The 21,518-nt window shown below is 34.4% G+C and overlaps 1 protein-coding gene across 2 annotated transcripts in view; it reads right to left on the reverse strand.

The window, feature by feature from the left end:
• Positions 1-3,762: 3,762 nt before the first annotated feature.
• The window catches only part of WDR36 (WD repeat domain 36), a 41,492-nt gene continuing 23,736 nt past the window's right edge, over positions 3,763-21,518 (reverse strand). For both annotated transcript variants that reach the window (XM_032845055.1, XM_032845064.1), the window contains exons 16-23: positions 19,606-19,685; positions 12,905-13,012; positions 11,183-11,280; positions 10,554-10,699; positions 7,340-7,459; positions 7,076-7,157; positions 5,472-5,659; positions 3,763-4,316 (exon numbers count right to left, since the gene is read on the reverse strand). In XM_032845055.1, coding sequence (XP_032700946.1) covers positions 4,167-4,316; positions 5,472-5,659; positions 7,076-7,157; positions 7,340-7,459; positions 10,554-10,699; positions 11,183-11,280; positions 12,905-13,012; positions 19,606-19,685 — 972 coding nt within the window. In that variant the 3' untranslated portion in view covers positions 3,763-4,166. The remainder of the gene's footprint in view (positions 4,317-5,471; positions 5,660-7,075; positions 7,158-7,339; positions 7,460-10,553; positions 10,700-11,182; positions 11,281-12,904; positions 13,013-19,605; positions 19,686-21,518) is intronic.

Below are 21,518 nucleotides of genomic sequence, written 5' to 3' on the forward strand. Positions count from 1 at the left end.
AGAGAAATACCATTTTAAATCTCTCCAAATCCTATGAATTTACACAACCAAAAACACAACTTCAAGATACGTTCACCAACAGTCAAGAAATTTGTGGGAAAAACATTAGGATGGTGTTACCTCTATCAAACCTGATCCAAACACCACAAAACTAGAATCAAATGAATATATTATTTGGGATATCAAATACCTCAATTAAAGAATTTAGCACATAATAAAACAGCATTTCTTTTTTTTTTTTTTTTTAATATTTTATTTATTTATTTGACAGACAGAGATCACAAGTAGGCAGAGAAGCAGGCAGAGAGAGAGGAGAAAGCAGGCTCCCGGCTGAGCAGAGAGCCCGATGCGGGGCTCGATCCCAGGACCCTGGGATCATGACCTGAGCTGAAGGCAGAGGCTTTAACCCACTGAGCCACCCAGGCGCCCCTAAAACAGCATTTCAAATCAGTGAGAAGAGTGGACTTCAATAAATGGCTTTCGAACTTCTAAATAAAAGTAGCTCTATACCTTATTCTTCACAAAAATCAATTCTTTTTATTCTTTAAAGATTTTATTTATTTGACAGACAGAGATCACAAGCAGGCAGAGAAAGAGGAGGAAGCAGGTTCCCTGTTGAGCAGAGAGCCCGATGTGGGGCTTGATCCCAGGACCCTGGGATCATGACCTGAGCCGAAGGCAGAGGCTTTCATCCACTGAGCCACCCAGTAGCCCCACAAAAATAAATTCTTGATGGAAATCTCGCTGGATGCATACATAATAAATGTCTTAGAATACAGAATATACTTCATATTTTGAAATAAGTCATAAAAATTTATCAATTTGAATATAGAAATATAAAACATTAAGAAGAGATACCATGTATGTCAAATACAAGTGACTGAGTAAACACTGGTAACAGATATAAAAGCCTAATACCTGTACTATATGAAAAACTAACAAAAATTAATAAAGACAAATCATTCAACAGAAAAATGAGCCATACTGGGAAAAGGCAATTCACAAATATAAAAAAGGTCTAAAATAAACATATGAAAAGATGCCCATTACTAGTGCCAGAGTTTTTAATTAAAAAACAAAAAAAAATTTTTTATTCATTAAAAATTTTAAAAATCTAGTATCAAATGTCCTTAATGATATGGGGAACAGGTATTCATTCATTGCTGAGAAATTGTAAGTTGGTAATAGCCATTTTGGAAGCCAACTGAAGTATCTTTTTAAAACTACGTAACTCTGGTCCAGCAATTCAAAACCTAAGTATGTACTACAGAGAAATCCTTTTATGCACATAGAGTCACACAAGATGATGTTCTTTCAGCATTATTTGTAATTAGGGAGTGGGGAAGGAAACTCTCTTAAGTGTCCATTTTAGGATAGATAGATTATAGAATGATCTATTTTTTTTTTTTACAAAAGTACAGAGATTATGTGTGATTATACTGAAATAAGCCAAATAGAAAAGTTGTGGAATGATATGCATATATTTATGTAAAAATTAAAACTATACATTTTATTTCCTGTGCTTATATATGCCACGTATATACATTCATAGACAAAGGTCTAGATGGAAAGTTAACAATTGGTACTTATAGGGAGGATATTAGCATTGAAGGTGACTGCCAAAAATATTTATCTCTGATGTAGTCAAATTACAAATAATAAATTTGTAATTTCAAATGTAAAGAAAAAGCAGTATGCAGAAAATGATACATTTTGGGGTGCCTGGGCGGCTCAGATGGTTAAGCGTCTGCCTTCAGCTCAGGTCACGATCCCAGGGTCCTGGGATTGAGCCCCACACTGGGCATCCAGTTCCGTGGGAGGCCTGCTTCTCCCTCTCTCACTCATCCTGCTTATGTTCCCTCTCTCGCTGTGTCTCTCTCTGTCAAATAAATAAATAAAATCTTAAAAAAAAAAGACACATTTTAAGAAAAAATATACACTCAAAATTATTCTTTGTATTTTTCTTTCTTCCTTCTTTCCTTAATGTAAACATAAAGGAGAGGTTCTGGAAGATTACCTGCCAAAATGATGCTAATACTATACAAAGATACCTCCAACAGAAACAATACATTCAACTCCAATATTCTCATTTGAAAGAGGTAAATTCAGTTCAAGATTTGTAAAAGCAATACAATATCAGTTTAGAGCTCTTATTATTTTGTTTAGTTATTTATTAACATTCACATGGTACATGAGTATATACTAAAATTTTGCCGTATCTTTAGAATTTAGTATTGGGGGCAGAGAGGAATACAATTTTTAAAGTTAGACTTAAGGCATTAACATTTCAGTCAATAGTTAAGGTTATACACTTTAAAAAATAAAAGATTTATTTATTTATTTGAGAGAGAGAGAATGTGAGAGAGAGAATGTAAGAGAGAGAGAGAGCATGAGACGTGGGAGGGCCAGAGGGAGAAGCAGACTCCCCACTGAGCAAGGAGCCCAATGTGGGATTCAAACACGGGTCTCTGGGACCCGAGCTAAAGACATTTGCCCAACCAACTAAGCAACCCAGGCGCCCTAAAGTTATCAATGATCAACTCCTTGTAAGGACTGTTCTTTCTGGAGATTATGCAGTAAAAGCTTAATTCTAATGAGAATGATATTGGCATTCATATACAATCAGCTACATTTTACGAATAACATTACTTTTGAACGTATAAACTAAAAATTGTTTTTAGAGGACTGTTCTTAGAATTACTTTTTATAATGTACATTAAACTTTAAAAATATTACCACATCCGGGGTGCCTGGGTGGCTCAGTGGGTTAAAGCCTCTGCCTTCGGCTCAGGTCATGATCTCAGGGTCCTGGGATCAAGCCCCACATCAGGCTCTCTGCTCAGCCGGGAGCCTGCTTCCCTCTCTCTCTCTGCCTGCCTCTCTGCCTACTTGTGATCTCTCTCTCTCTGTCAAATAAACAAAATCTTTAAAAAAAAAATATTACCACATCCATTATCAATTTGGCTTTCAATTATTATATAAATTGCCTGTAGCAGTATGGTTTCTCACATCTCTACAAGAAGAGAGTAAAGAGAACACCAAAGCAGTCATATCACATTGTATCTTAAAGACCTAACACGTAAGTAGCAACTGTCCCTTGCTTTTTTCTGCTCCTATTTAGGAAACTGTTTGCATTTGTGATAGCATAATCCCACCACAAAGTCCTCTATCAACCTCTCATATTGAGGGGGCTTCAGTTAACAGGTATAAAGACTGGAAGTTTATTCACTCATTTGTGACCTTAGCTATATCCTTGAAAGCCTTTTTTTAGTAGCAAGGAAAGGGGACATACACAGGAGGCAAAGCAGCTTCCATGATGACCTTCCAACACTTTTCCAGGTAGAGGAATTGTGTATTTTTAATTCATATTTGCTCAAGTCTCAAATCATGAAAACACTCAGAGAAACCGCCAGAGCTATCTGGTTCCACAATGGTTAGGAGAGAAAAGCATACAGGCAGTAGTTTCTTCCAAATAAAAAGGCATCAGTAAGGAAGAAACACTCTGAAGGGTATCTTCAATGGAATTTAGAACTTCCCTCCCCTATCCTAGGTACCCGGTCTCCTACAGCAATTCACCTTCCTTATAAAATATCAAGTTCCTTTAGAACGGCTCCAATGGAGAGAACACCAGGGTGGTGTTATAAACCTCATCTGTCACTGAAATCCCAAAATGACCTTAGCTAATTCCTCTTCCGCATTATAAGAGGGCTGCACTAATGTCTGAGTCAATGCTCAATGACCATGTTTTCATCAGAGGCCACCAAGGAAGGAAACATACCTTTTTATTTCATATCATGAAGGCCCTCTTATAACTGTATCACATATCAGTTTTGTCTTCAATTCAGCAATATTTTACAAGAAACACCTAACATCTCTTACATTATAGGTATTCAAAAAATAGGAGCTGATAACAACATTTCAGTCATATACAAGTAACTGACGTGAAGTGACTCAGAAAATAAGTCATTTGAGTAGATTCTATAAATCTTTAAAACAAAAGGCAAGTATAATTTTATTTCAAGAAAATATTTAGCATTTAAAGTGAAGAATGACTACTAGTTAGTAGTGCTGGCATTTATTTTCTTTTCATGGTGAAACTTGGAAAACAAGGTATGAGTTAAACTGAACCCATTTAATATAAAAGTCTTAGTTACTTAAATTTATCTTTATAACAAAGCACTTTTTATATAATTCAAAATACACATGCTTTGATTGAAGAGTGACTGTAAATGGATCCAGTTTTCTTCCACCTGTGATGACAACTTCGTCATTTCTTCTAGAAGTACGGGCTCTGAAGGAAGCATTTTAAGGTGTAACTGAAAAAAAATATATACTTAAGAAAGTTAAAATTTTGTTTTTTCTAGATTCAACCTTCTTACCAAGGAACATCGTAAGATACTACTCTGAATATTTTTTCCTTAGATGCTGGCTTATTACCAGTTCCCATTTCCCTCTCTTCTATCAAACTTTATTATGAGTTCCTTTATGGTACTGTCTGTCTCTCCCTTAGTAGAACTGAAGTTATCATCACTCTCCTCCACCTAATGAATCCCTTGATACAAATCTAGAAACAAGGTCCCAGTTCTAACACTAACTCCCTATTTCTGTGCTTCTTTAGGTTTCTCCTTTCACTGGAACCCACTGGTAATTAATGATTAATGGTTCTCTACTTTAACTCCTAAGGATTAAAATAAATTTATACGCAGGAACTACAGTTTGTGTGGGAAAGGATATAGAAAAAATAAGCAGCATTTCTATTTTTTTCATCCTATATGCTCCCATCTAAATATCTACGTCTAAAATAATTTTAAATAAGATAAGTGAAAACTCATTTTATAAATTAATGGGAGAGAGGAAGTATCGTATCCGTTAACACTAAAAGTCAACATCATCTACTTCCTTCAATATAATATACCACTGAAATAAACATGAGTTCTCCCATTATGTTAGTCATAAAAACAATTGTTCTCGACAAATCACCTGAAACCCCTTCAGCCAGGATAGAAGTATTTTGATTCCACCAGCAGAAAAAAACAAAAACAAAAAATAAACATGAAATCTAATTTTTTCTTCATGATCATAGAAAAACTGCCAAAATACAATGACTTAAAAAAGTTAATAGTTCAGTATACTGAATCAAATGGGTAACACAGAAAAGTCAGGGGGATGAGTCAAATTGTGCTAAGTAAAAGAAAAGACTACAAAGCTGTGCTATTTAGCTACCCAATACAATAACCACTAGGTAAAGATGACCATTTGCATTTAAATTAATTAAATTTCTATAAAATAAGAAATCCAGTTTCTTAGTCACATTAGCCACATTTTTCAGTGCTCAGGAGCCAAATGTGTCAAGTGGCTGCCACGCTGGACAGTGTGGACAGAGAACCCTGCCATCTCTGCAGAAAATTCTATCAGAGAACATTACCCTAAGGGAAGGCAAGCTGAGAAGTACCGTGTTTCATTAGACTTACCTTTAGAAACAGTGCAAGATATGCCTGGGCTAACTCAAAATCACGCTTCCTATCCAACATCATCCCGATCATTTTTAAGAAGCTCTGCATAACTTCTACAGATCCACCACAATCAGGAGACAGGCTTCGCAGCTCTGTTTCAATTCCTGATGGGCCTAATTCTTTCAGAAGGTTAAGAGCAGCTTCATCTGCATTAAGTTTTAAGAAGAATCCAGTTATTACCTACAATCACTTCACTTAGGAAATTATAGTTTCATTTCATACCCAAGCAACATATATTTAAATTACACAGGAAATTCTTTCTATGGCTTTATTTTTTCCTGTAAAGTAGTAAAATGAACTCCAAATTAAGTAACAATCAGTACAAATGATGAGAGCAATACAACAAGAAGTACTTAAAGCACTAAAATTTTTGCATTTAAGTTTTCTTTTCCTGCTGCTCAAGCTGTTAAAGAAAATCTAATTAATGCCTACTGACAGACACTTCAAGATGGTCTTACATCAATCAGATGGTCACACAACAATCAGAACAAATACAAATATGAGAAGGCTGTAAGGTACATACCAAATTATTAGAGTAGTTGCATGGAGAATAGGATGAGGTGGGAGAATTTATTTTTCTTTCCTTTTATTGTTATAAAATTTTTTGAAGTACCAGATGATTATTAAGAAATACTAACAATACAGAAATATCTAAGAGGGGGAACAATTCTACCTTATTCTTACATACCCCAAATTTACTCCTTTTCTCTAGAAATAAGCATTTCTGATTTATATGCATCGTAAGAATACATATTCTATACACTTACAACTATTCTGTAACAGGTATTTTATATTATAATGGCAATGACTATGCTTTTAGCTTTTAGAAAAGAAGTAACACCAACGACAAAACTCTAACAAATTTTATTTTCTGTCCTTCAGTCTATACTAAATAATAGTGCTTTTCTTCTTTGCCTCTCCAGAAATATAACAAGTTACTTCTTTATGATTTTGCTATTCTTTAGTCATATACAATGGCCCATCAGCACCATTATTTGACTTTTGCCAAGGTGGACTCAAGTGATGCTGGTATGAAAACAAAAGCATTTGGATCCCAAAAATAAGAGGATAAATCAAACAGGAGAGTGACTGATTCTGTTAGTTGCTTATAGTTCTTATTATTTATCATTATTAGCTACAGGTTGTAGCTTTCAAAATTTAAATGTATTAACAATAAATACATTTTAAAATTGCCTTAATGGGATAACTTGGGAATATCTAAAAATCACCTAAGACAAGTCTCTGCTGTATTATAAACTGTATTTGTAAGTAAAAACAAAGAAAGAGACGGGGGTGGGGAAATCACTAATTTTCCATATAGAAAGTGTGAAATGTTCTCAAAAGGTAATTATAATATTGATACTCATCCAAGTTTAGTTTTACTCGTTTAACATAACAGTACAAAAGCTAAAATTATTTCACATTAAAATCAAAATTTCAATCCTTTAAAGATTTTACTATTTTCTTTGAGCTACTGAAAAATCTGCTAATATATAATTCAATTTCTCTTCATATAAAGTATATTGATGATATTTGGTAAAAGATTTTATAACTTAACTTACATTTATTATTTACTAGTCCTTCTTCAAGTTTCAAGCAGAAATCTGATTTTTGAGCCAAAATTCCAAGATTTACCACTTTAGACTTAAACAAAAACAAATATACATTATTGGAAGAATACAAGTGTAACAAAAAAAATTATAGCTTATAATTAAAAGCGGTCATTAATTTACTGTGTATCTTAATACTAGGTCTTGATAAAGAATTACAAATGCAGAACACAAAACACACCCTATATACTTAGAATCCTCCAATTTGGTTTTTACCTGTTGGGGATCATTATTTTGTTCAGGTGCAGCATATCTGGGTACAAGGCCAGGAACCGTTGGAATAAAAAATGGTGCTGATTTGGGTACTTTGGGTGGTTCCTTTGGTTTATTCTTTTTCTGATTAAGAGAAAATGAGAAAGCAAAAAAGACTAGTAAGTCCTTGCCAACAGTTTCTAATACTTAATTCCAAGTCAATTTTAAAACAAAGGGCAAAAAGTAAAAAGAAGGAACGAAACTTTCTCAAATTTGAATGCCAAAATAAAATGCCAACTGATGAATATCACAGGTATCTTTAAACTAGGGTTCTCAAGGCAGACCTCTAGTACCCTTGCTGATAAGGCAGAAGAAAAATGACAAGGCTCAGGAGAAGCTCTCAGAGCTCTCATTTTCCTCAAACATGATTTACATGAATATTTAGGTAAAGAAGTAACAAGCAATTTTGAACTTCTACAATCTTTTTCACAAAATGGACTAGAAAACAAAACTTACGTAAATGCTCAACAGTTTCTTACATTTTTTTTTTTTTCTCCAAAAGAAATTTGGAGCTAGAGGTAGACTTTGCCATTAGAAATAATTCGGTGAAATTTTCTTATGAAGAATAGCCCTGATTCTTCTAGTTCGTTGGAATTTCTATTGATTTTTCCTTCGTACTTTTTGTCTTTAAAAAGCAAAAGAACACTATTGCTCATTTATAAAATATTTTAAGTGTTAGTAAAATTCTATCAGGAAAACCTCCATTGGAATTCCTACTGACAGAATTTAGTTTTGGTGACCACATGCTACACGTCACTCACTACCTCAGGAGTATCTGATGAAAGAGCCTTTCTATGGTAAACTGCCTAATAAAGGAGTCTCACAATTTTACCTTACACTATTCCTCTTCCATTCTTTAGGAGCTATCATACAAGAAAGGTTCGGTTTTTTTGAAAGAAAACCAAGGATACTCATGGCCTTGTGAAGCCACAGCATAAAAGAAAGTTACTACATGAAAGGAGGACAAGGTACTGTAAGCATGGCCCTTCTTGGGGGTGGTGGAGACTGCAGAATGAGTCACAGTTAGGCTTCTAACTCACTGTTCTTGAGTTAGAAGGGACAGAGTCACTGAGTTGTAGATAAGAACAGAAGGCTTTTATAAACATTCGGGTGCACGTGCCCCTTCGGATCACTACATTTGTATCTTTAGGGTAAATACCCAGTACTGCTATTGCTGGGTTGTAGGGTAGCTCTATTTTCAACTTTTTGAGGAACGTTCATACTGTTTTCTGTCTACAATAGCCAAACTATGGAAAGAACCTAGATCCATCAACAGATGAATGGATGTCCATCAACAAGTGAATGGATAAAGAAGATGTGGGATATATAGATAGATAGATAGATATACACACATACGCACAATGGAATATTATGCAGCCATCAAAAGGAATGAAATCTTGCCATTTGCAATGACGTGAATGGAACTAGAGGGTATTATGCTGAGCGAAATAAGTCAATCAGAGAAAGACAGTTATCATAAGATCTCTCTGATATGAGGAATATGAGAGGCAGGGCAGGCGGTTGTGAGGGGTAGGGAAGGGAAAAATGAAACAAGATGAGAGCAGGAGGGAGACAAACCATAAGGGACTCATAATGTCTGGGAACAAACTGAGGGTTGTCAGGGGGAGAAGGGGTAGGGAGAGGGTGGCTGGGTTATGGACACTGGGGAGGGTATGTGCTATGGTGAGTGCTGTGAATTGTGTAAGCCTGATGATTCACAGACCTATATCCCTGAGGCAAATAATACATTATATGTTAATAATAATAATAATAATAATAATAAAAGAACAGAAGGCCTTTGCAGGTCCACAGGGCTCTGGAAATGGTCTAATCTCACAAGGAAAACCAAAAGGAGAAAAGTTACCCACAGGATAAATACAGAAATTCTAACTTCTATCTCATTCAGTAAGAAATAAAAATATTGGAGATGTTAGTGTATTTCTTCCATAAAGATCATTCACTCAGGTTTCTAAATAAGTTTTTATGCAGAACAAAACTGTATCTAAGCAAGGAAGAGAGTGGTCCAAAACCTTAGCTCAATTAATTGGGCATTATTTTGATTGCTCCATTTCACACTGATCTGCTTGGACTTTTTAATGCATTGCTTTTAAAGCTATCCCATAAAGTATTGCCTTTATAGCTGACACACTGGACAACATGATGGAGAGATTTTACAACTATGCTCCTACACAACATACTTTAAAGCTAATGTCCAATCTCTCAAAAAGTGAGCAAGTAAAAAGAAGCATATTTAACTTCTGAGAGGAAAATTAACACGTGAAAACTTTTTCCTTACCCGAGACACACATATCTTTTCTGGTGCTAAGTAAACAGCTACAAAACAAATCTTGTCATAGTTATCTATGTCAATTCTTTACATTTATGCCCGGCCTAGCATGTGATTTAACACACACATACCCTCTAGTGAATATGAATATTTATCTATCTATCCAATCAAGTTTCATAAAACAATACTTCCCGTTACTTTCAGAGGATAAGCTTTAAAGTTTTCTACTCTAGTTTATTCCTTTCAATTACTTTTGCTACTCACAAATGGGGATCATAAAATATACTTTGAAAAACACTAATTTATGCCATAATTATCCTTTTTTCATGTAAAACTATAAATTCCTCAAAGACAAAGGAGCTAGGTTTTTTTTCCACTGCTGTTGTCCTTGGGACATAACCTAGTGATTAGTTCATATTAAGTTATATATGCCTGGACTCAACACAGCAAGCTATAAAAATTTTCTTGGAGTTGACAGAGTAAGGTATGGAATGGTAAAGGTTAGCTAAAGTTTAATTAAAGACCAGAGAAAAGTCTTCTGGTCCCCAAACACCTAGCAATAGACATATCACACATCATGGCAGCAACTTTTTTCCCTCATTTTTGTAAGTTAAAAAAAGTTTATTAGGTTAGATTTAAAACATCTAATTTTTAATGATTCTGCAGGTGCAGGTTATACTTTTGCTCAGTGCCCTCAAAGTCAATTACTACAGAGAAAGAATCCTATAATCACACTGGACCAAACAGCCTTCAACTAAATGATATTTTCTATTACCTTAGGCTTTAACTGTTGCTTCTGAAACCCTCCAAGCAGAGGAAGCTATCTCTACTAAAGAAAATGTTTCTCAAATGTGTCTTTAGGGACCAGTATTAAGTGTACTACAGCATTACCTTAATAACATCAAGATTAAGAAGGTTTTTCCACCGTGATTCAGGGAGGAGTGATAGAGTCACCAACTGCTCATTCAACTGTTCCGGGGAATCATACTCTATCATTTCATCACTTGGTTCTATGGTTTCTTCCAATAATTCCACATCTTAAAATAAAAAATTTTCAGGTAAAACAAATTAATGCAGAATGAGATTTTTATCATATAAAAAGGAACTTACTTTATTCCAAATCCATTAGTATTTCATAACACGTCCACTGAGCAGAGCCTTGTAAACTCTATTGACTTTATTTCCTCATCTTCTCATATTATCTACAACTCCCATCACCAGACCCACTAGTATACTATTTTCTTATCAATACCACATCAATTATATTTTTGCATTAATTAATGAAGTCACTCAAAATATTTCCTATCAGTTAGAAAAATACTTTAATTGAATGCATTAAACTCTACCTTCAGTAGTGATATCCCTCAAGTTAGGTTTATGATATTATACTTCAAAACTACTATTTTGTCTGTGAAGTGTGTAAACCTGGCAATTCACAGACCTGTACCCCTGGGGATAAAAATATATTATATGTTTATAAAAAATTAAAAAAAAAAAAAAAACTACTATTTTGTGATTACCTTGGGTTTGACAAGTACCAGGAAGCATCACTACTGAAGGAACATAATCTGTGGGAAGCGGCCGTAGTGAAACAACTGAATACAGGGAAATATTGGACCTGAGAAATAAACATACAAACAATATTTTAAAACTTATAAAAACAGATTTTTTCAGAGAAACTTCAATTACCGGTAATAATCACTACTATCTTACACTTGGCTTCAGATTCCAATCACAAAAGTTAAAAAAAATCTAAAAGACAGTATTAATTTGAAAATGCCTTGATTCATGTCATAGATGTCATCATAAGAAAGTTGTGCATAAATATTATTTATTAATGGAGTCTTTATTTTTAATGTAATACAAAAAATATTTGAGAGATCAGTAGTGGATAATACTTTTATAAGATAACATAACCTCCATATATTTATATCCTTTTGACAAATGGCAATCTCCATTTAGAGAAATCATAACTGAAGGAAAGATGGAGTCAGACAGTTAAGTCAGAGAGAATATGCTGATTAGATTCTTTGGGTTGCTGAAGTTATGGACTTTCCCTTCTCTAGAATGGTCTTCTAAAGTAGTTATGTTTCTGCTACTTGACCCTGTAGCATGGCCTTTGATGACTCATCAAGATGTAGATACCGCTCCCAAAGAGGGGTAATCAGATTGTCTTTCACTACATTATAATCTGGAATGTAAAATAATAATTGGGAGTGTCAGGTTCTGAGTTACATTTATATATATATATATATTAATATATTATACTCCTGCTGAGGTCCCACAGATACTCTTCTCTTGTCTTGATTATTCAAGCTTCTTAAATGCCAGGAAATACTCCATTTTGCATATTAAGGTGGCCAGAGTCCAATTTCTAAATATATATCATATATTTATTTTCATATCCTAAAAATCTAATTATAAAATTTTTAAGAATTTCCTTCTCTTCTTTAATAAGAAGAGTTAAAGCAATTAAACATAAGAACTCAGAAAATACGTAAAATTTTTCTAGATCAAGACGATGGACCATTTATTTTGAACTCTTACATGTTTATCATCACCACCATTATTATCTTTCCATGGTTATGTAGAGTTATGTAACTAGAATCAATCTTAGAAAGGATTTTGACCATACTTATGGCTTATTTTGAAGATAAGGTAAGTTGAGTTGAAATGTTGGCCAAAGTTATAAAGTGGTCCTGGAGCTGTGACAGGAAGGCCAGGGTCTAACTGGGGACTCCCCTTCCCTAACATTTCAAAATTCACTTAACCTTTCTGCAAATAAAAGCTGAATATGATAGGGGCACTTGGGTGGCTTAGTTGGTTAACGGGTCAGCTCTCGATTTTGACTCAGGTCATAATCTTGGGGTCCCAGAATTAAGCTCTGCATCCAGCTCTGCACTCACTGGGGAGTTGGCTTGAGAATTCTCTCTCTACCCCTCCCCCAACTTGCATTTTCTCTCTCTCTTTCTAAAATAAATAAACCTTAAAAAAAAAGACAAATGCGATAGATCAAAATCAGTCATGTGGTTTAGAATTTCACACTTGAGCAAAGATATCTAAATTATCAAGCAGATGTTGAATCAGTCACAAATTTATGGTGAATTAACTCTAACTATGTGAAATTTCTATTTTATAAGTTAAAAAAAGAAAAACTAAATAGCAATGTTAGCAACTATGATTTTCTGACAATATTATCGTCTTCCTCCTTACCCACAACAGAAATGTATGAAATAACTTACCAAAGATAAATTCCAAGATGGTCCACGTGGGAAGTGGCCAGAAAGTCTCCAGTAGGAGACATAGTAACGTTGAGAGGAGCAGAGTCCAACAAAAAGCTGTCTATAAGGCTATAAAATGAATTACAAAGTTAAAGTATTTAAGCTCTACCGAAAAAGGACATAACTCACAAAATATATTTTTGCTAAAAGAACAAGGGATGAGAGACGAAGAAAATACTCATTTTTGATTTTCACTAATCAATACCAGAAAGCTATCACTAATAAAGAGCTTTGTCAAGTAAATTAGTATGTAAAAATAATCTCTCTTAATAAGAAAGACAGAGAACATTAAATATACCAATTAACTGAAGAAAGAGCTTCATCAATAGGGAAAATACTAGAGGAAATGCTCTATTTTTCTGGAACACCATTTTGGCAGACTGACTTGGGGACAAATTCTGAAGATATAACACATTTAAAATAAATCTGATTACCAGTACTCTCCTGTATTTTTGTTATTCCAGTGAAATTTTAAAAAGGCTTAGGCAAGAAAGGGAAGGAATAAAACAAAATGGCTGTAAATAAGAGAAAGAAAATAATGGAAAAAACTTTTGAGCACTTCTACCTATTTTCCAAATAGGTAACCTATTATATGTGAAACATGAAAATTCAGTCTGGAGAGCGTAACTATAAAACAGCTTATGGAAACCAGTCTCACAACTTTGAAACGCTTGGCGGAGTTAAAAAGTTGGGGAGGAATGAGGAGGAGTGATCACACCCAGGTAGGATACATAAAAGAGGATTCTCAAGAGAACGAAATGATTGAGATAAGCCTTACAAATGAACAGGATCTCAGTGGATGTTGCTAGTAGAGAAAGTACTTCCTGGCTGAGGGAAATGTGGAGGTAAAATAAGAGGAAATGCAATTGGGTACAAGCGAGAAGTGGTTTGATACATAATAGGTACATAAGCATAAGGCTGCAAATAGCACCTTGAATACCAAACACTTGAGTTTGTTTTTATCTTTTAATCTGTGGAAAAGTCACTAAAGGCTTTTGAGCAGATAGTGGTGCAATCTTCACTTTCACAAGAAAATTTGCCATCAGAATGTTGAATATATGTGAATAGGAAGTATAGTGAGATTATGGTAGCAGTCATCTAAGCTAGCAATAAAGATCTGAACTAGAATGGTAGTGGCAGGAAATGAAACAAGGTAGATTTAAATAGCAAAAAGAAAGGTCTAACCTGGGGCGCCTGGATGGCTCAGTGGGTTAAAGCCTCTGCCTTCGGCTCGGGTCGTGATCCCAGGGTGCTGGGATTGAGCCCCGCGTCAGGCTCTCTGCTCGGTGGGGATCCTGCTTCCCTCTCTCTCTCTGCCTGCCTCTCTGCCTACTTGTGATCTCTGTCTTTCAAATAAATAAATACAAATCTTTAAAAAAAAAAAAAAAGAAAGAAAGGTCTAACCCACTGGCATCTTGCAGAGGAGTCTTCTTACACAGGCTGAGTGTGAGTACTTTGTATACTTTAAGATAAGCATAAGGGTTTTAATCACAGCAAACTACATTATTCACTGAAGCCAATACATTATCCATGGGAAAGCACAGCAAAAGACTGAAGTTTAAAATCCACATTAAGGGGCACCTGCATGGCTCAGTTGGTTAAGCACCTGACTCTTGATTTTGGCTCAGGTCATGATATCAGGGTCATGAGATGGAGTTGCATGTCAGGCTCCATGCTGGGCGTGGAGCCAGCTTAAGATTCTCTCTCTCTCCCTCTCCTTCTGCCCCTCCCCCTGTTCTCTTTCTCTCAATCTCTCCTCCCCCCTCAAAAAAATTCCACGTTAAATAAAATAAATTATTTCAAGAAAAAAAAAAAAAAAACAGCAGTTAACACTTTTTAGTGCTTCATGATAGGAAGTACCCTAAGCACTTGAGTCTACTTAATTTAATCCTCACAACCCACTGAGGCAGATCTGTCCTTACTACAAGATAAAAAAAAATGAGGTCCAGAAGATTTAAAAACCTGTTCAAGGTGGAAAGCAACCGAGCCACAAGCAGTCTGAACTCTTAATCACTGTAAATTCAGCAAAACTGAAAGTAAATATACAATAAACAACTCAATAGTATATGCAGAACCAGAGGATGCTTATACTGGTGATTCATGGAACACAACTCTAAGCAGCTCAAATGTAAATGAAGACTGTTCTGTGGCAACACTGACTTGTTCATGATAAAATCTCTTTCTCAATTTGTTCAGAGTGATTTAAAATGTAACCTTTAAATAATGAATGCAAAATAAGAAAACAAGACTAAAATAAGGAGCACTGAAGATCCCCAGTGAAGTGTGCTCAGGACAATGACTACTGTTTAATTCTTAGTTTGGGGAAAAAGATGAGTGATAACCTGTCTGATTTCTGTTCAAACCTACTTTGGAGGCTCACAGGAATGGCTTCCCTTAGGGATTAAGGTGATTTGGAAAGAAAGGAAATATTTGCTAAACACTTACATGCCAGAGACAGTTAAATTATGTTAATTCACTTAATTCCAACAACCCAAAGCAGAAACATCATCTTAGTGTATATAGATGAAAATGGAACCTAAACACAACAATTTCAGATTTTACCATTTCTTGTGCCTTAATATTCATTAAAAGTTATGTGAGGGCTGAAATGTCCTAATACATTTAGAATCTGTTAAAAAGATTCTAAATTCAAATAAATTCAAACTTATTTTACTTGATACTGTAATTATTTTGTCAAATTCCTTGTACAACTTAATTTCCACAGCTGTTGTGTGTGGGTGGATTGGCTGCTCATTAGGTAAAAGCATCAAACAGAGAAAGGTGGTTTCCACACACACAGTGTATTTTACACTGCCACATTAATTCATAAAGTGTTTATGGCTTAATAAAGGCTTACTCACAGACCTAACTACCATATAGCCTTCTGCTTATCCCACAAAATGAAAAGTCCTGGCTAAATTGTATTTTTTTGAGAACATTAATAAAATTCCCATTCTAGTGGATCTGATTTTCAAGCACAGAGAACTGCATATACAGGTAACATTAAGTAATTTCTTTTCTTTTTAAAGATTTATTTTTTTAATTAACATATAATGTATTATTTGCCCTAGGGGTACAGGTCTGTGAATCATCAGTCTTACACACTTCATGGCACTCACCATAGCACAATACCCTCCCCAATGTCCATAACCCAGCCACCCTCTCCCAGCAACTCTCAGTTTCTTTCACGAGATTAAGAGTCTCTTATGGTTTGTCCCCCTCCTGATCCCATCCTGTTTCATTTTTTCCCTCCCTGCCCTGTCTCTCGAATTCCTCATATCTGAGAGATCATATGATAATTATGGTTAAAGATTTATTTTTAGAGAGAGAGAGCAGACAGCACACACCCTTAAGTGCAGGGTGGGAGAGAAACATGGTGAAAGAGTCTTAAGCAGACTCTGCACTGAGCACAGAACCCACTTTGGAGCTCAATCTCACGACGCTGAGATCATAACCTGATCCAAAACTAAGAGTCAGATGCTTAACTGACTGCCTCACCTATATACCGCTAAGTAATTTCTGACTATATTCTAAACAAACGTAGACAGTGTCTCCATGTTCAATCTTCAAAATGAGAGAATTACCTTACAAAGGTATCTTTAATGAACAGAATAAGAGAAATGGTTTTGCCTCAGTGAGAAAGTCCAAAACAATGTTCTATTCCAACTATTTTCATGTAATGGTACACAGAAAGCAGGGGTCAGAGGGCAAGGAATAACAAAATGCAAAATTTTATTAAACTATTTACTTTTATTATTTTCTTATCCCAAAGGGGTTCAATCTGAACTTCTAATATATTAAAAACAACCAGAAATAAGAGGTGGTAATGGTAGGGGATGGCAGATAATTTCAGAGATAAAAATTTCAATTCTGCTTCTCAGAGAATCCTACAAACACAAGAATATTTTTAGCATTTCAAACACTTTCAGGAAACTGTTTAGAATCTATGCAATTTGTTTTAGATAGGTACTACAACAGATGGATATACCCGTATGTTGCCACACTCAAAGGTTTGCTCAAAGATAGTCTGACTTTTCAGACCATATAATAAGTAAATTCACTCTTTAAATATTTAACATGTTATAAAAATGATGAAACTGCTTACTGAGGAAAGAACTAGGAATATCCAAAGACTGCCCTGGTAACTGTGTTTTTGAAAAGAGGGGGAATATGGGGCGCCTGGGTAGCTCAGTTGTTAAGCGTCTGCTTTCAGTTCAGGTCATGATCCCAGGGTCCTGGGATCAAGCCCCACATCAGGCTCCCTGCTCCACGCGGGGCCTGCTTCTCCCTCTCCCACTCCCTCTGCTGTATTCCTTCTCTAGCTGTGTCTCTCTCTGTCAAATAAATAAATAAATTAATTAATTAATTAATTTTTAAAAAGAGGGGTAATCAAAAAACCCAACAGTTCCCTATGGCCATATGACAAAATACTGATCTTTACTTCCTTATTACCTTCTACATCAACAAAATCAATTCACCCGTAGAACATGACACAACCAAGAAAAGTTGATTACTGCAACTATTGGGAAATCTGTTTCTCTCTCCTATGCTTGTCATAACAAAATGTCACTTAAAAACTATGCCACCTTGGGTAAATGATATCTCTGAGTCTCCATTTCCTCATTTGTAAAATGGGACTAATAACAGTACCAATACCTACAGCTATTAGGATATGAGGGAAGATAAAAATAAAAGCATATAAAGTACCTGGCACTCCTGCTAAGTGTTAGCTTAGTTGCAATTAGGTAGCATCAGTTGTGATACTGCTTTCCATGCTCATAGCTGAACCAAATAAGCACTTGTATTTTTCTTTTTTAAAATATATTTTGGTTCAATCAATTGGTGTACAAATTATTAATTTTCTTTTAACAATCCCTATGTGACTCATTTCTTGCTTGTGTGTCTCCCAATGTCCCTCTGTATTCACTTAATATTGTCTCAGCACTTGTCTAAAAATAAAATATCAGAGAATGGAAAACCTGTCAGATTTAAGTCTGTTCAATTTTTTACTGAAGTAAGAAATTCAGCAAAAAGGCCAAGGTTGAATCAAAGACTGGTAGCTTTGAATGCTACTTTCCGATCCTAATTCTTCCATTCCAAAGATAAACTTTTACCACTTTTAAAAAATATTTTGCCAATTTAGTACTAGTGAACAATAACCCATCTCTTCCACCTAATGTGAACTGAAACTAAAAAGGTAAGTGAAAAAGGCATTATGCCAACTCTGTTACTTGTACAACTTTCCTACTATAAAGAAATTCAATTATAATATTCATTTTTAGAAGACAGTGAAAGTTCAAGGAACAACAGACTACCAATATTCCTCAGGTAGCCTTCAAAAAAAGGGGTTTTAAAAAATTTAGGAAATACAAACTTTATGTGAACTAATTAAAGCCAGAAGACACAGCCAACTAATTAGATTTTGTTTTACTATATTTTAAGTGAAAAAGAGACACACCTGTGGACAAGGGTCCCTAGTTATTAGAGCTGGACCCATTAGACACTGTTGCTGTGCATATTCCAAATCTTGTATGTATACTGGATAGACAGCTGTGCCTCATTCCTGTGTGAAACTTAAAGGGAAATGAGTACATCAGGGTTTTTCCTTTCTAAAGGTCAAATTGCTTTCAGGAATGAACTTATCAATTCCTGAGAAAAGAGGAAGTACAATTGGACAGAGCTTTATTTAGGAGTATTTCAGAGGCTTAGAAAGTACCATCTTCCTTCTCACTTTCCCCACCTTTCTTTATGGTATGTTCCTGTCAAAATGGACACTTCACTGTTCCATCACTACTTTCACACTCACCTAGGAAATTCTGTTAAGTGATATGATTTTAAATTGTGTCTATTCCTATATAATTTTCAACAACAAAGTTAGCTCCCTTGCTCTCTCTTTGTAGGTCTTCACTGTTCAAATTATTTATCAGAAGTAGGAAATTTTTCTCTTTAAATGCTGTTTATGTAACAAGTTTGACTATGAAACAGATTTCTGAACACTGCTGGGATTTACCCAAATCTTTAAGAAACACATTTTCATTACTTTAAGGTATCTAAATCATCTTCTTTCGAGAATTATGTTAGAGACATAAAATAAACAATATACACAAATTAAAGTTAGGGTTTTCAGCCTTTTAAAGATAGTAGTAAGGAAAATGAAATCTCTCCTGCAAAATTGAGATATAGAAGTAAGTTGCATGAACTTTAAGAAACGTCATTTGACCTTTTTGGTACTCCAAAATAGAGATCGACTTTAGAACTACAAACTCTGTTGAGTGTGTTTTTGTCATTGTTTATATTAAACTAAATTCAACATAAACAATGACAAAAACACACTCAACAGAGTTTGCAGTTCTAAAGTCGATCTCTATTTTGGAGTACCAAAAAGGTCAAATGACCTTTCTTAAAGTTCATGCAACTTACTTCTATATCTCAATTTTGCAGGAGAGATTTCATTTTCCTTACTACTATCTTTTATAGCACTAGTCCCTGCTGTTTAAAAGATCAAAAACCCTCCAAGGACAAAATATAGTAAGGTCAGAAAAATCCCCAAATACATTCTCATTCAAAAGGGACACAACCATTAACTATAGGTAAAAGTTACAAGTAAAGACAATGACTGAGAAATCTTCTGACAGAGGTTGGGGATTTAAAAATGAACTCACCACCCAGATGGAAGGTCCCAAGTTCTAACAGAACAATCCATTGAAGCACTTATTAACCAACGACCATCAGGACTGAAAGTCTTCAAATTAAAAAGAAAAAAAAATACATATATAATGTGTAAGTGCTTAATGTCTGTATTTAACAGCTTAAAGAATGTAAGAAATGAAAGTAAGATGCAGGCTTCATGAAAAATAATTTTCATTAGTAAAATTTAGACCACCTTATTTTATAAAAAGAAGGTACTATTTCTTATATACCACTGTTTGGATATAGGTAAGAGTTAAGTTTTTATACGAATTACAAAAAGCTTTAAAAGTTAACAGTATCATCCAATTTTCCTCAGAGGAAAAGATTACTCCATAATCTTTCATACTTAGGAGACAGTTAACAAACTGACTACAAAACATTTTTAGCATAAAAATGCTATTCTGAAGACATTTAATTAGAAATATTTTGTTAGCCTAATTTCATTTATAAAGTTCTGTGAAACAAAAGTTCCACTAAAGAGTCTATATATTAGACTGACTTTCTAAGAATCCAAAATGATTTTGAAAAATATAAATTCTCTTAAAATATTAAAGTCACTAAAGAAAAACTTCTACTTTTACTTGTAGCTTCAGTTAAAAAACTTTTAAAATGATGTCTCATTTCCAAAATATAATTTAAAAACTACAGTAATCAGAATTTCAAAATAAATTTAAATAATAAACTACTTATGCTACCTTAAAGTAGCTGTATTTGTTCTCTTGATATAAATGTAAATAATATTTATGATATGATATAATATGACAATATAAAAATATGAAAAATAGCTCTCATTTTCCTGTAGCACATATGAGGCGTAGATCAGCTCATATGTGAAAGAAGACCCCAAAACAAAAAACTTTAATTTTTATAATGGTAGATTATTTATCTAAGATGCTAAACACACCACAGGGATTATGACCATCCATATTAACAGATGATAATGGGATAAGCAGATTCCAATCTGTTCACTTGGTTGCAGTGATAGAGTGGAAACTCAAATCTTAAGGTACCGTGAACCCAATTTACAGAATAGTGCACATTAACAAAGGATGGGGAAAAATGACAAAGGCCAAGTCAAAGGCAAAGTCACGTCATAACTCCTCATAGATTTAATTGAACAGGAGTAGCTTATTACTAAGTAGGAGATAATCCAGACACACAAGGTTAAAGTAACGTCTACAAAGGAAAGAAATACAAAGACCAAGCTGACACTGACTGCTTTCAAAAATGCATCCAAAAATTTCATCAAAATTACTCCACTCCTGCCCTCATTTCTATATATGCTATCACAACAAATTCTGTCAATGGGTAGTTCTGCCAATCTCCTATCTGCAGAACAACACAATTTCCTGACTTTTTCCCCCTATTTTAAGGAAAGGGGTAACCATTACAAATTCTGATTTTTGGTGTGAGAACGGGTAAATAAACGTAGCTGTTGGAATTGCCAGTGAATAGTTCAGATATTGTTTTAGTTTTTCCTATTTTCAAGTAAATTAAGGGGTCTGTAATTGATGAAAAAGAGCAATATATAATATAGTCCTCAGTATACACTTTTCTAATTATGATATCCCATTATATCATATCACATATCCACTATAAGAACATAATATCAAATTACACATCATATCACATATCCTATTATGAGACTGTAATAGTAAGCTAAAATACATTTTTATTGATTAAACTATTTCAGAGCTAAGAAATATAAACTAGAAATAACACCGAACTAGAATAAACCAGATACCATAAACTTTAGGTCCCTACTATTAATTTGTTACACATGCAGAAAATCAGAAATGAGTTCTCTAGGCCTAGTTTAATATTAAGTTAAAAATGATATACTTAGGTTTCAATAGGTCATTCATTCTCTAAAGTATTCTTTAGC

This window comes from Lontra canadensis, unplaced genomic scaffold, assembly GCF_010015895.1.
Source record: "Lontra canadensis isolate GAN:19392208 unplaced genomic scaffold, GSC_riverotter_1.0 scaffold4, whole genome shotgun sequence".
Classification (NCBI taxonomy): Eukaryota; Metazoa; Chordata; class Mammalia; order Carnivora; family Mustelidae; genus Lontra; species Lontra canadensis.